Genomic DNA, 14,201 nt, shown 5'->3' with positions numbered 1-14,201 from the left:
AATAGTGATGGAGAATGAACTACCTTTACTTCCTGATAATGGTGGTGGGTAGTATAAAGGAAGCTTGCATTGCCACCGCCAATGTAAATGTTCTTTGGATAACTGGATGACTCCCAATAAGTTCTTTTCTCAAGCAATAAAACTCGCTTTATATTTTTTAATGAGAATGTACTCCTTTATCCATATACAGTTGTAAGAGTGTATAAAGGTGCATATTGTAAAGGCATCCATGTAACATAAGGTCAGCAACTTGAAAATAATCCTTTTAATAAAGTAGTTGAGCTATAACTTTCTAGAGTTCTTTGTTTTCTTTTAACTATATTTCTTGTAAAAAATATATATATATTTAAAAATATTTGATTTCCTGTTTTAGATGTCAACCTTTACATTTTCAACCTTCCAAATCTCACAAGAAAGTTCTGAAGAAAATGTTGAAATTTCTTGCTAAAGGGGATTCTTCCAAAGTGGCTGGTGATGGTAAGAAATTCTTGGTCATTGAAAAAGTGTGAGGATTATTCCCACAGAAGAGCTACTGTAGCCTACTATGTTTTTAGAAATAGTTCAGGCCCTGAAAGGGGCTTTGAAAGTGTAATAGGAGGTGTGGGGTAGGTAAGAAGTACTCTAATTTAAAACAAAACAAAAAGCTAAAAACAAGATAGAATCTAGCCTCAGTGTTTATTGGTTGGATTCCAAATACTGTATCTTTACGACCTGTCCTACATTGGCTACATTGCCCCAGGAGCAGACTAGGAATGAATTGTGACAATTCCTCCTGTGCTACTTCCTTTTCTGTCGAGGAGTAAGTTTAGCGTTTTTTTTCATATAGCAGCTTGCTTCCTCCACCATGCACCTGGCCACTTTCTAGCTAGAGGAGTATCAGGCAAGCCTTGTCTCACCCCTGCAACTGAAGCCACAATCTGAACAGGTTCAAGGGAGAGGTATTTGAGGGGCCCTTATTCCCATATGTGATTACAAGAGCCCCTACTCAATAAAGCTCTGAGAAATTTAAAGAAAAACAAAACTGGCTAATTTTTGTGTGAGCCTTTCAGTTATTTTGTGCTTCCTCTATTGGCTCTGCCAAAGCAGGTTATTAGTATTAGTTATTAGTATGAGTATCTTTCTTGTTTGAAGTGAGATTAGTTGCGATTGTTCCATTTTAAGAAAGCAAACAGCTGTTGTTATGGATGTGTGGCACAAAGAAGACATTTGATTTTTCAGGCTTCTAAGAGGGTATTGCAAACCAACAATAACTGTATCTTTTTTTTATGTTGGAAAAAACTTGTAAAATTGGGAAAATGCAACACTATTTTGGATGTTGCCATGAGCAAAGTGTGAACTATAATTTATATAATGAAATTCAATCACACAATTTTTTCTATGCCACTTAAGCCTGTTGTTGGCTAGGCAGATGGAAATTGTAAAGATGGAGAGGGAGGATGTGTAGTGCTGTGCATGTTGGAGTCTCTGTGACCACACTGCACAAGGTATTGTGGTATTGGAATGGAGAGTATTGGTGTTTGCCAGTGTACATGAAGCACAAGTACATGAATCCAATTGTTACAGCCAGGGCCGGCTCTAGGCATTAGCTAAGGAAGCAGGTGCCTGGGGCGGCAAATTTGAAGGGGCGGCACTCCGTCCGTTCTTGGGGTGGTACGCCGAGTTTTTTTTTTTTCCCCTCCTTCGGCGGCACCTTTTTCATTTCTTCTTCTTCGGCGGTACTTCAGAGGCAGCTTTTTCATTTTTTCTTCGGCAGCACTGCTGCGGCCGCTTTTCCCCCCCCCCCTTTGCTTCGCCGCTTGGGGTGGCAAAAAAGGTAGAGCCGGCCCTGGTTACAGCATATCTCACATGAGTTAATGCAGGCTCTGTTCCCCTCAATAAGATAGAATAGCAGTCTGAGTTATAAGTAGTTTCAGGCCTAAATCTGCTTCTGAATCTGAGTTCCCCTTGATGCTGTGTGCATAGGCCCCCAGCTCCTTTGGAAGCTGACTGACTATATTGGGTGGGGAGGAGAAACGTGATTGTAAAACTGATCCTAAAAAGTGGGAAAAATAGACTTTTCTTGAATATTTTTATAATAATCTTAATTGTTACTCATAACTAAGGTCCTACTTAACTTGCGATGTTGAGGAAATTGCAGATTCCGCAATATTAGGCTTCAACTGCAGTTTTGACCGTGGGAGCCCTGCCGTGTGTGTGGGACTGACAGTGGGAGTCCAGGCAGTCCCGGGCCCTCGCTCTCAGCCCCGGTGGCTGACAGCGGGAACCCCCCTGCTCTCAGCCTCAGGCAGGTGACAGCAGAAAATCGCAATAAAGTAATAATGGACTTTATTACCACAAATAATAAGGTCCATTATTACTTTTCTGCAATTTTCCATGGCTTGTCTGCAACTCAGCAGCAATTTTTTTGACAGTCATCCTACAGTTCAAGTAGGGTTTTACTTGTGACATTAAAAGGTTTAAAAAAAATAATTTGGAAGTGATTTTTAAGTGGACTGTCTCTTTAAGTGTTGGATAAAAATCCAGTGATATGTTTATACAAGCCAAAGACAATTACACCCACCGCCCCCCCTTCTTTTTTACATGTCACTATTTCCTATCTTGATACTCTAAAATTGATTGTGTCAAGATCATAACTGTCTGCATTCTTGCTAGCTGTTGTAGTTTCTAAATGATTTGGATTCACATGAATGTTAATATAATAACCTTGGTGTGGTATGGATGTGGATTGCCTGTCTTACATTGACAGTTTGTCATCTATCTTGATTACAGAAGAACCTATGGATTCCCACAGAGAGGATGCTGTTGCTTGCAGTTTTGTATTAAAAAATGAATCTGACATCAGTCAATCTGAATTGAAACCCCTGAGTGTGGAGGAGACGGAGAGGGTGGAGATTGAAGATAATAACGAAGAGGAGGAAATGAAAAAAGAAGTAACTGTGAAAAAAGTGGAATCAGAGCCTCCCCAGACATGTGTAGATAAAGACAGTGCAGGATCTAGTGAACGATCAGATTCAGCTAAACTTGTTCATGCAACACCCAAACCAGGTAGCCAAAGTTTCTTTATTTGTCCCTCCCCCCCTTATTTTTCCCTTCAGATTAGTTTTGTTAGAGTATTATACCTTGGCTGGTAAACCTAGGGCTGTTCCTCTTTATTTCGTATGCCCTCAGCTGCCCAGGGAACTGTCTGTAAATCAAGATATGGTGCATATTGCATGAGTTTTTAGTGCATCCAATATTTTGCCCAGTTCATCTTGTTCAGCTCATTGGAGCCCTCCAGCAGGTATTTATGTCCATGGCTGCTAGTTTCTATGGCTGCCAGTTCATGGAAGCTTTGAGAGTCATCTCGGCTCTCCAGCCAAATAGGCAATTGATAAATCTCACCTCATGAGCAGCAATAGAAAACCAAATTGGTGTCTAAAAAAGTGGACTTTGTTACTTCCCTTCATGAAAACTAGTTAACTAAGGGTTGTCTTCCTTTAGGTGGTATGTCTAGTTATCCTCTAAATTATTTTCTCTGTTATAGTTGCCTGTCTTATTTGTGCACTTTTATAAATTATTTTCTTCTTTTTAGGGGCTATGTTTCTTGCACACAAAAAACATCATTTGTATATGTCCAATGGACTAGGGTTGTACTTTCCATTTTCTGTTCAAGGATAGGTTGGATGGTACTTTGCTGCAGAAGCAGAATACTAGTGTTTTTGCACTCCAGAGAAGGATAGCTTTGCCTTGGCCTTGACCCCATGGAAAGACCCTTTATGGAAGTGCCCCTTGGCTTGTTTCATGTGTTTGGGTTGTAGCCTTGTTTTTCTTTGAGAGTCTTAAAGGTTTAAAAAACCCCACCCTACTCGATAGTAAAATGTGAGATAATGAAACTGTATTTTTTTTAATTGTATGTGTAGTATTTGCATTTCTCTTCTTTTATATAGCAAAAGTAGACATTTTCTAGTTCATTTCACTTTCAGAGACTCATGCATTTGTACAATGCTGGGGTTTTTTTTGTATCAAACATTGCACGGGAATTTTTGCTTATAGAGTTTTTCTTTGGAATTAAGAAGCAGAATAGTGGAGTGGAGATATTTTTAACATTTTTCGTAACTTAGTGGTTGTTTAACATTTTTATCACACAAGTTACAGTTCAATCTCTGAACTGCCTTCAAATTTGTTGTTGTTTTCCAAAATATTCACCTTTCAAGGCAGAAACTAAGTATGAGACGTTTATTCCTAAACAAAACCAAAAAACCCCAAACCGAAACCAAAGCAAAAAACAACAAATTGAGCATTCTAAAGGAATAGCTTGAACAGGAGTCCTTCCATTCTAAACTCTTCTGTTTATGGGAGCTGTGATATTGCTTACTGTGGCAGAGGAGCCAGGCAATTTATAGCTCATGGACAAGGTTTTCAGAAATGATCAACCCCCATGATGGATTGTCTTTATTAGAAAAAAGGGTGTGTTCTTACCTCCTGTTAGTGAGCACATGCTAACTATACTGGGTGAAACCCTAGTGAAGAATAGGGTTACCATATTTCCACAAGCAAAAAAGAGGACACGGGGGGGGCGGAGGAGGAGCCCCGCTCTAGCCCCGTCCCTGCCCTGCCCCGCCCCCATCCACTCCCTCCCACTTCCCACCCCCTGACTGCCCCCCTCAGAACCCCCAACCCCCCCGCTCCTTGTCCCCTGACTGCCCCCTCCTGGGACCCCTGCCACTAACTGCCCCCAGGACCCCACCCCCTATCGAAGCCGCCCTGCTTCTTGTCCCCTGACTGTCCCCTCCTGGGACCCCTGCCACTAACTGCCCCCTAGGACCCCACCCCCTATCGAAGCCGCCCTGCTTCTTGTCCCCTGACTGCCCCCTCCTGAGAACCCCCCACCCTAACTGCCCCCCTAGGACCCTACCTGTCCCCTGACTGCCCCGACCCTTATCCACCCCCCCACCCCATATTCAGACCCCCGGGGCTCCCATGCCCTATCCAACTGCTCCCCGCTCCCTGACAGGACCCCCAGAACTCCGGACACATCCAACCCCCTCTGCTCCCTGCCTGCCTCGACCCCTCTCCACACCCCTGCCCCCTGACAGACCCCCCAGAACCCCAGACCCATCTAACCCCCCCTGCTCCCTGTCCCTGACTGTCCCAACCCCTCTCCACACCCCTACCCCCCTGACAGCCCCCCCCCCCAAACTCCTGACCCATCCAACCACCCCTCCCTGTCCCCTGACCAGGGCTGGCTTTAAAGAGCCCAGGAATCAGGCTGCGCTCCGGCCGGGGTTGCGGGGCTTGGGGCTGGGCCGGAGGTGCTCGGCCGGGGCTGGGGCTGCTGCCCTAGGGCCCGAGCCGGGCCGGGCCGGAGCTGCTGGGACCGGGGGTGCTTGGCCAGCGCCGCTCAGCCGGGGCAGGGCTGGAGCGCTCGGCCGGAACCGGGGCCGCCGCCTTGGGGCCCGAGCCGGACCGGAGCCGCTGGGGCCGGGGGTGCTTGGCTGGTGCCGCTCGGCCGGGGGTGCTTGGCTGGCGCCGCTTGGCCGGGGCCCAAGCCGGGCCGGAGCCGCTGGAGCCGCCGGGCGCTGCTCGGCCCAGGCCGGAGGGAGCCGCTTGGCCAGGGCCGCGCCTGCCCAGAGCTCTCCCCCTTGCGTCCCCCCTGCCCCAGCTTACCTGCTGCTGCCTCCCGCCTGCCCCTGCTTTTTTTCAGACTTCCCGCGAAGATCTGATTCGCGGGAAGCAGGGGAGGGGGAGGAGCAGGTGGGCGGAGCGTTCAGGGGAGGGGAGGAGGGGGAAGACAGCTGCGGGGCCGAACGGCGTGGTAAGGCTGCAGGGGCTGCAGGGGATGGGGGGAGCCGGGAAGGGGCTTTGGCTGCCGAGCGGCGCTTGGCTGCCGCTTTTCTGTCCATAAATAGCCGACCGGAGGGAAATCCCGGACATTTTTAGATTTTTTAAAATCCCCCCCCCGGACGGCTATTTATAGACCGAAAAGCCGGACATATGGTAGCCCTAGTGAAGAAAGACAAGGCAGTTTGTAGTTTTCACATATGTTGGTAGGTAAGTGTACAGACTATGGGGGAGCCTAGAGGTTAGCTTTACCTGAAAATGTGTGACAACTACAAACCACCACCTCTTCATGAATTATTTCTTACATTAGTTAGTGACTGGCTAACGTGAGGTAAACTAAGAATACACCCTTTTTTCCTAGCAAAGACTCACCCAGAGAGTGCCAGATTTTCAACAACACAACTCCCATTTAAGCACCTAAATCAGTGGTCCCCAACCTTTTTGTGGCCAGTAGCACATTCATGTTTTCAGAAGAGTGTGGTGGGCGCCAACAATTTTTCAAGGCTTATTTTGTATTTGTACATTAAATAATATGAAAAACATCATATTTAATATTACATAATATATGAATCCAGAGAGAAGCTGGAGAGAAGCCGCGAGGACAGAGAACACCGGCGCCCGCCGCCCCGGAGTACTCTGTCCCCAGCAGGCGCGGGGCCCCGGCTTCTCTCCCCTGCTGGGCACTAGGCGGGCGCACATAAATGCCCCGGTGGGCGCCATGGCGGGGACCACTGACCTAAATGAAAGAGCCAGACTTCTTGTAAAAGTGCTCAGCAAGAGCATTGGGAAAGCTGCTTGTTGGGCACTTCTGTAAATCTGGTGCCAGATTTCTAAGGCTTGGTAGAATATGGTGATTACGTTTTTAAAAGTCAAATACTTTTCTACCCCCTTGTGGACATTTTACCAAAAAACAGAAAAACTAATTGTTAAAAAGACAAAGCTTTGCCATTAACTAAGTAAACTGTTTTCCTAGACCTTGAATGCAAACTAAATGGAAATTGACAGCAGATGGCAGCCATGAGTAAAGATTAGTATAAATTGCCTTTTTTAAAGTCGAGGTACAGTCCTCAACTTGTATAAAGAATAACATTGTGTGACACTTTTTAAACAATATAGATTCAGATACAGGAAGTTTGAAATGTAATGTTTGTATTCATTATTTTAAAAATTAAGCACATATATTTTAGAAACAGAAATTTCCGGTGCTGTCCTTTTCGTTTTTGGCAGGGTTTAAATAAAATATAAAAGTGAGTTACAAACCCACCAAATCTTATTCAATATACCTATAATTTTAAATGTAGTTAGTGTTAAAGGTTACTTCTCTCAACCTGGAAAGTTTTAAACTAGATGTTTAGTTTTTGCCTTGGAAAAAGTTGACGTTTTCCATGATAAAATTTGTTTATGTAGAAATAAAAACCTCTTTACATAAACAGGTCATTGTCCTACAGAATAAGCGGTCTGTTTCTGCACATTTTCATAAGGAAAAAAGGTTTGCATTTTTCTATTTAAAAAAAAGTTAAACCAATGAATTTATTCCTTTGCAGGGCCAGCCCACAACATTTTGGCACCTGAGGCGGGGAGCTCAAATGATGCCCCCATGCCCTCTCGCTTGGGCCAAAACTTTAAAAGGTCTCAATTCTGCCTTGTTCCTGTTCTACTCCTCTCATGGTACTGCTCTGCTACCTACCCCAATAAAGGAGAACTAACAACTTAAAATGCCTTGTTCAAAAATTTTAAGTAACACTTAACTTTCAAACGCCTGAACAACAAATGTAACTTTTCTTGTCTGCCTAGTAAATACTGGCATTTTTATCTGTTTGAATAATCAAAGTGGTGCTTTCCGTGCCTTCTTGGTTGCAAAGATTTGAACTGCTTCCTGAAGGTCCACAGTCTGCGCCAGCTTATGCTCTATTGAGATGTTTGCAAGCCCAACCAGCCTCTCCTGTGTCATTGTGGAGCATAGATGTGTTTTTATTAACTTCAGCTTGGAGAAGCTGCGTTCTCCACTGGCAACTGTTACAGGAAGTGTTAGAAGTGCGCAGAGCAACAAAAGCATTTGGAAAGAGGGTGGTCATCTTATTTGTGTACGTATATTCCAGAACAGCCTTTGGAGTTGATCCTGCTGAAATGTATCTTGAAAGGGCTTTCAGTTCATCACCTAAATCACTCGCATCAATATCGCGCATGTCATCATGTGTCAACACTGTCTCTAGTGCCCTGCATTGCTAGTGTAGGTCTTCTTCAGGTATAGTGAGGAGTATCATACAACATCCCAAATATACTGCTGTGTTCCTTGAGCTGCTTGAAACGTTCTTCAACTGACTGTATTGCACAATCTAGCACCTGGTTAAAGAATTCAACTTTGAATTGTTGTTTGGGGTCTCATGGGATTATCCCGTGCCTCGTAATCAAAATGTCGTCTTCTTCGGTGACTCTTGTATTCTTGAATGGGTGGGAAAATAGCTTCAGTGTGAAGTTCCTCTGCTAACTTCTGTGCGCTCTTCAGAATGTTTTGAAATCCCTCATCTGACCGGTAAGACTGTAGGTATGACTTTGCTTTGTCCAGTTGTTCCATTGTTCCAGATATATCAAGTCAACACCTTGGAGTCTCTTGCTTACAACATTTATTTCAAACAGTATGTCATGCCACAACACTAAGCCACACATTTGAAGTTATGTTTGTTTCTGGTGATTGCATTTCCCTCTGCCACTGTTCTCCCTCGAACAGTTCCTGTCATAGCATTATCCTCCATAATGGCAACTATGGCATCATCTATCTTCCCAATTTGGCGTTTGATAGGCTTCATCGCCTCCACTCAACTTTCCCATCATGTGGCACTCAGTGGTTTCAGTGTCAGAGAGGATGTTCCCAGATGTTGCTTCCAAATTTGCCATCGATGAGTTGATGCAGAGAAAAATACATAGATGCTTTGAATTACATTAAAAAATTCAGCAGCCTCACTAGAAGCTTATGCTGCATCACTGATCACCAAGTTCAATGAATGAGAACTGCATGGGACAAAAAAATCTCGAGGGTTTAACTCTCGGATCTATGTCTGCACTCCTCTGTTCTTTCCTCTCATGTCGGCATCATTATCGTAGCCCTGACCTCTCATGTCAGCTATTGCAATTCCCGTATCTTCCAGCTTTTTAAGAAGCACATTTGTCATACCAGCGCCTGTAGTATCATCAATGTCAATACATTCTAGAAAATGCTCTCAGACAGTCACAATTGCAGGGACGTTTTCACTAGGTTCTATTGTTGTTACAAAACGCACCATTACAGTCATTTGTTCCTTATGGCTGATGTCAGGTGTGCAGTCCAGCATAACAGAGTAATATCTTGCTGACTTCAGATCTGCCACAATCTTCTGTTTGACTTTTGTTGCCAGTAACTGTATGATCTCATTTTGAATTGTTTTTCCAAGGTAGTTGTGTGTGTACGTTTCTTGGGTGGTGACTCTTCTTAGATGCTCCTGGAGTACAGCATCAAACTCGGCCATCAGCTCCACAATTTTAAGGACGTTTCTATTGTTTGGCACATACAGCTGATCTGAAGTGCCACGCCGTGCTAGGTTTTGAGTAGCAAGCATTCTCACAGTGGCAACGAGCCTTTTCAGAACATTTTGCCAGTAAAGGGACTCTGATGCAATCTTCCCTTGATGCTGATCATCTATGGTGGCCTTTAACCTTAGTCTCATCTCAAGCTCTTTCCACCTATGGAATGCTCTCTGGTGATTTGCTGCCTTCTCATGGCATGCCAGATTTCTAGCCAGATTTTTTCTAGTCCTTTGTTCCTGTAGAACCCAATATGGCTGGAAAATTAGACTGAAAGAGTTTGCAACAAAAACAGTATGCAGCATTCTGGGTTTTTGAGTACATAAGACATGGCCTCTCCACTTTGTCACCATTGGGGATTTCACGCCAGTCATGTGTTGGATGGAAACTTCTATTTTCATTGTCTTTGGGGAACATGAAGTTTTTCACTTGCTGTGTCCCATGCAGTATAAGGAAGTCCCTCAGGCTCAAGTGGGTCCACAGTCCCTGGATCATCTAGACTTAAGGAACTAAACTCAGCAGCAGCTGTTTCTTGCACCTCCACCACACCCTTCTCTGATCTACACTTTTCTTCAGGAATGTGCATTTGAGATGGAGATATGGATGCTGCAGTAGCTGCCAGGTCACTTGCATTCTGACTAACTGGAAGATCAGGCATCTCCTCACCACTCACATCCTCACTGGGGCTGGAAGGCTCACTGTGAACATTTGTGTCTATGTATCTCAGGAGAGCTCCTTCCTGCTTAGATAGAAAAGCTTCCTTTGCTTGCTTGTTTTTCCTGATGCTGCCCCAGAGGGGCGTTTTCTTCTTTCACTCATGACTGTTGTTCTGTGCCAGCTATAGTGGCTCTCACCACTCAATGGAAGGAGACAAATAAGCAGGCTGGTAGCAGGGCCTGAGTGAGGGAAGATATCAGAGTCTTAAGGGCCTAACTGGCTCCTACTACTTCAGTTGACTGCCTGTTCTCCTCAAGTGGGTTCAGGGAAGCAGCAGGAAACAGGAAGCTCTCTGAGAAGCTGGTGTTAATCAGTCCAGGCTCCTAGGGATGCTAGAGAGGTACATAAGAGGCTTCTCCTCCTCTCCCTCCCTGCAGCTTTCCGTTAATTCCCTCTCACCTTTTCTCCTGCCTGCCTGTTATCTCTCTTGTGCCCTCCTTTCTCCAGCACAGCACTCCACCATCTCTGTGCATCTAGAGCAGAGAGAATACATGTGCACCAGCAGCAGACACAATTTTCTACACTCTGGGTCCTAGTGGCACCCCCTCCACAGTCTGGCACCTGTGGCGGCCGTCTCAGTTCGCCTCATGGTAAGGCCAGCCCTGTTCCTTTGCTAATATATTGTTTGTGAAATTTACAGCAGAAATGTGAAATTAAACAGATGCTGAGGACAGGCTAAGTGCTCAAAAAAACTCTTCAAGAGTATCATGAATATTTTAAACTCTTCTGCTGACTTCTTCTAGGATCTTGGGCACGTCACAATCCTTGTGGTTTCCCAATCTGTCAAATGGGGATAATGATGCTTACTTCTCTTTGTCAAGTGCTTTGAGATCTCTAGATTAAAAGTACTATTCGCCTAAACAAAAATGTTAGTTAGCTGAACAATAAGGATGATCACTTACATTCTTTTCATTACATTGGCAGGAATTGCAGAGGAAGAGAGCAAGAGTGGTGGTGGGGTGTGGCAGTTACAACCTCCCAATTATTGGCCAGTTATGCCTTTTCCCAAGGTCTTTGGGAAGTCTTCACCCTCCCAGATGTAGTGAACACTGCTCAAGTGCATTAGATTAGAACCCTTCTGGTGAATCATGGCAGGCTTGCCAGTGGAAGAAGCTACCTCAGAAATGCAGTATGGTACCTCTGCTCCATATCGAATATGCATGCATGCCTTTTTTTCTACCTGACAGCAGCTCTGTAAGCTTTTCTTTGCCAATCTGTGTTTCTGGCCTTCACATTTTCACTAGCAGTACTCTGCATGAGGAATTTAGCTAACAGATGTATGTTGATGTGCATTCCAGGAAAGAATCCAGCTCACTCTCCCATAGCTTTTTTGATGGTTCAGTGCTAACAGGAGTAAAAAGTAAAGTAATTTGTCACTAAAGAAAGTGGATGCTATTTCTAGAGTTACTTTCTGGATGATAATCAGGGTTTGAGAAATCCACTTGCCAGTGGCAAATGGGAAACTTTCCTGGGTGAGCCACGCCATCAGTTTCTGCACAATCTATTTTTAAAAGATAAAGTTTCTAAACTTAATGATTGTGAAGATAAGTCTCCCAGTGGGAACCAATGCAGTGTCTTGCAGACATCTAGCTACAGTGTTTTTACGGTTGCACAAAATTTCCCAAGCGGTAGCACTGGAGGCAGGCACTGGTGCTATTCAAAAGTGAAGAGAACCTAAACAACCAAACAAGCTCTGGAGGAAGGGAGGGAGTAGGGCAATGGAAGCCGTTCTCTTCTCGTATCAGTTAGGAAGCTCTGAGGAGGGCAGGGCAGAAGGAAGGGCTCTCTTCTGTTTTATAAATGACTGGTAAAAAACCCAATTTTTAAGCCCTTATTGCACTTTAACAAAAAAGCCTTTGGCTGACATTGTGGAGGCTTTTGTGTCTTTCACTGAGAGTAAAGAGGTGGTGTTATCCTCACAATATTCTGTTACACTCAGTCTACGGCACTCAACTTTTCCCTAAATTTGTTGCCCGCACACACTAGGACATCCCACCTCTACCTAGTTCCTAGGGCTCAAGGCATAACCCGGTTGATTTAGGCACCCCTACCCTTTCCCAGTTCTTTGGGCTCCAGACGACAGGCACCTAACTTTACTCCTCCGTGGGCTCAGGGCCCATTCCCTGTGGACTCAGGGCTTAATCTTTTGCAGGTTTACAAGGTCTTTTACCAGTGAAAGAGCCTTGCACCGTAATATCCTACTTAACTTCTACTTATTAACAATCACCAAAACAATGCACATTCTAAGCATACAATGGCCAGTCAGGATCAGGTCATCTGGGGGACTCCAGCTTCTGCATGGTGTCATTGGCAGGATGCTGAGGGCTGCCAGCTCTGATCTTGGGGCTATGTCCTGGAGCTGGTTTCCAAGAACTTCCTTTTGGACCCCAGTTAATATAGTGAAACTTGAGTCTTGCTTAGCTGTCCCTTAACCAATCATTTTACTAAAATATTACTAAACAATTTTCTAATAATCCTAACATATTGTAAAACAATTCTTTAACCAATCCTACCCCACCACCATAGTTGATTTATACCTAGCAAAATTGTTTCTGTCTGTTGCATAACTAATCAAAGAACCAGAGAGAGGCCATACAGATAAACAATAGCAAAGTGGGGACCGTAAAGAAAAAACAACAAAGAAGTAGGGATTTTACAACCACAACTGTTGATAGCATTCTGTCTGGCAAGAAATCGCTTATCAGGCAAAGTTTTCTTAAATCACCTTAAGATCTGTTTCTTTATCTGGTAATGGTGGGTACTATTAGGACAGGATTGCCTTCTTAATAGCCCGATATTACATTGTTTTTAATGTAATTTAGCTGTCGCATCCTCAGATTCCATTCTGCTTCTTGGCTCATGGCTGCTGCTCTCCTAATATGGCTGCAGAAAAAGGTCTCAGAACTTAGAATGTGCCTACAGGAAAAGGCCTTATCCTTACAGTTGGTTATCCACAGCTAGAAATTTTTGGTTAGATTATCCTTGCTTAGTTAGTTTTTTTATTCTAGTGTATGTGACCATAGTTGAAACGTTTCATAACTTTGACACTTCTGATGACGGCATTTGATTGTCCAGGATACTTCCAAAATTAAAGATAAATCTCTTTACAAAATAGTCACAACGACTAATTCTGAACTGCATCGATTCCAGGACAACACTAATGGCACCCAAATGTTTCTTCAACAATTTGTCATAAAGTATTTGCTACAACTGTCTCTCTCTTTTTTTTTTTTTTTTTTTAAATCTGCAAAAATAAATGGCCCTCTATTCTTTCCGGTGTAGAAATAAATCTGTCTCTGCACTGCCCTCTTGGTCCCTTACAACCCTGTAGCAGGAATGATCTTTCACAGCCACTAACCCAGTTCTAAGGCCTGGAAATGGAACATGCACAAGGTAATGCTGACTCTGTCATTAGCTACACTAGTTTGCCATGTAGTTTTGGAAGAAGACAATGTAGCACACAACAGCCTGTTCCTTTCTGACCTTGGACCTTGCAGAGTACCTGCAGAGTCAGGGACAGTATTGTTGCAGAATTGGCAATCTTTCTGTTTCTCTCTCCCCCCACAGCCCACTCACAAAAGCAGAGGAGATCATGGGACTCAGTAGTCTGTGGTACTTAACAGGTAACACTGGCTTATTTGAAAGATATAAAAAACAATGAAAGGACTCTGAAAGGCAGTACCTGAAATGTTGGGGAAAAATCCCTTCATCACACTGTCTCTTGTGGCCTATAAACATTTTAATTTATAGATTTACATTTGGCATAAGCAGTTAAAATTAGTGTTTCACTGTAGGCAAACTGGTGCTGGTAATGAATATACAACTTATTTAAGGATGTTTTGTTAAACATTTTGTTTAAGTGCTCCTATGAGGAAAGCACAGGAAATAGCTGTCCTTTCTTCGAACTGGATGAAATCAATGTTAATTTTCCAACTATTGATATTCCTCATATCTTGTGTTCTAACATTGATAGCTTTTGCCTCATTGTCAATATCATACTTATAAAATGGAAGATTACAGTTCCTTAAATTCTGAGTTCATTTTGTTGTATAAAAGCAAATGGAAATGAGACTACAGATCAAGAATTTCCCCGCTAAGTGATCTGG

At 43.8% G+C, this 14,201-nt stretch overlaps 1 protein-coding gene across 3 annotated transcripts in view; it reads left to right on the top strand.

Moving 5' to 3' along the window:
• ATE1 (arginyltransferase 1) overlaps nucleotides 1-14,201 on the top strand; it is a 153,934-nt gene that overhangs the window by 10,076 nt on the left and 129,657 nt on the right. For all 3 annotated transcript variants that reach the window (XM_065407279.1, XM_065407277.1, XM_065407278.1), the window contains exons 4-5: nucleotides 374-477; nucleotides 2,770-3,045. In XM_065407279.1, the coding sequence (XP_065263351.1) occupies nucleotides 374-477; nucleotides 2,770-3,045 (380 nt within the window). The remainder of the gene's footprint in view (nucleotides 1-373; nucleotides 478-2,769; nucleotides 3,046-14,201) is intronic.

The sequence above is a fragment of the Emys orbicularis genome, chromosome 7 (assembly GCF_028017835.1).
Source record: "Emys orbicularis isolate rEmyOrb1 chromosome 7, rEmyOrb1.hap1, whole genome shotgun sequence".
Classification (NCBI taxonomy): Eukaryota; Metazoa; Chordata; order Testudines; family Emydidae; genus Emys; species Emys orbicularis.
This window is presented reverse-complemented; position numbering and strand designations above follow the sequence as displayed.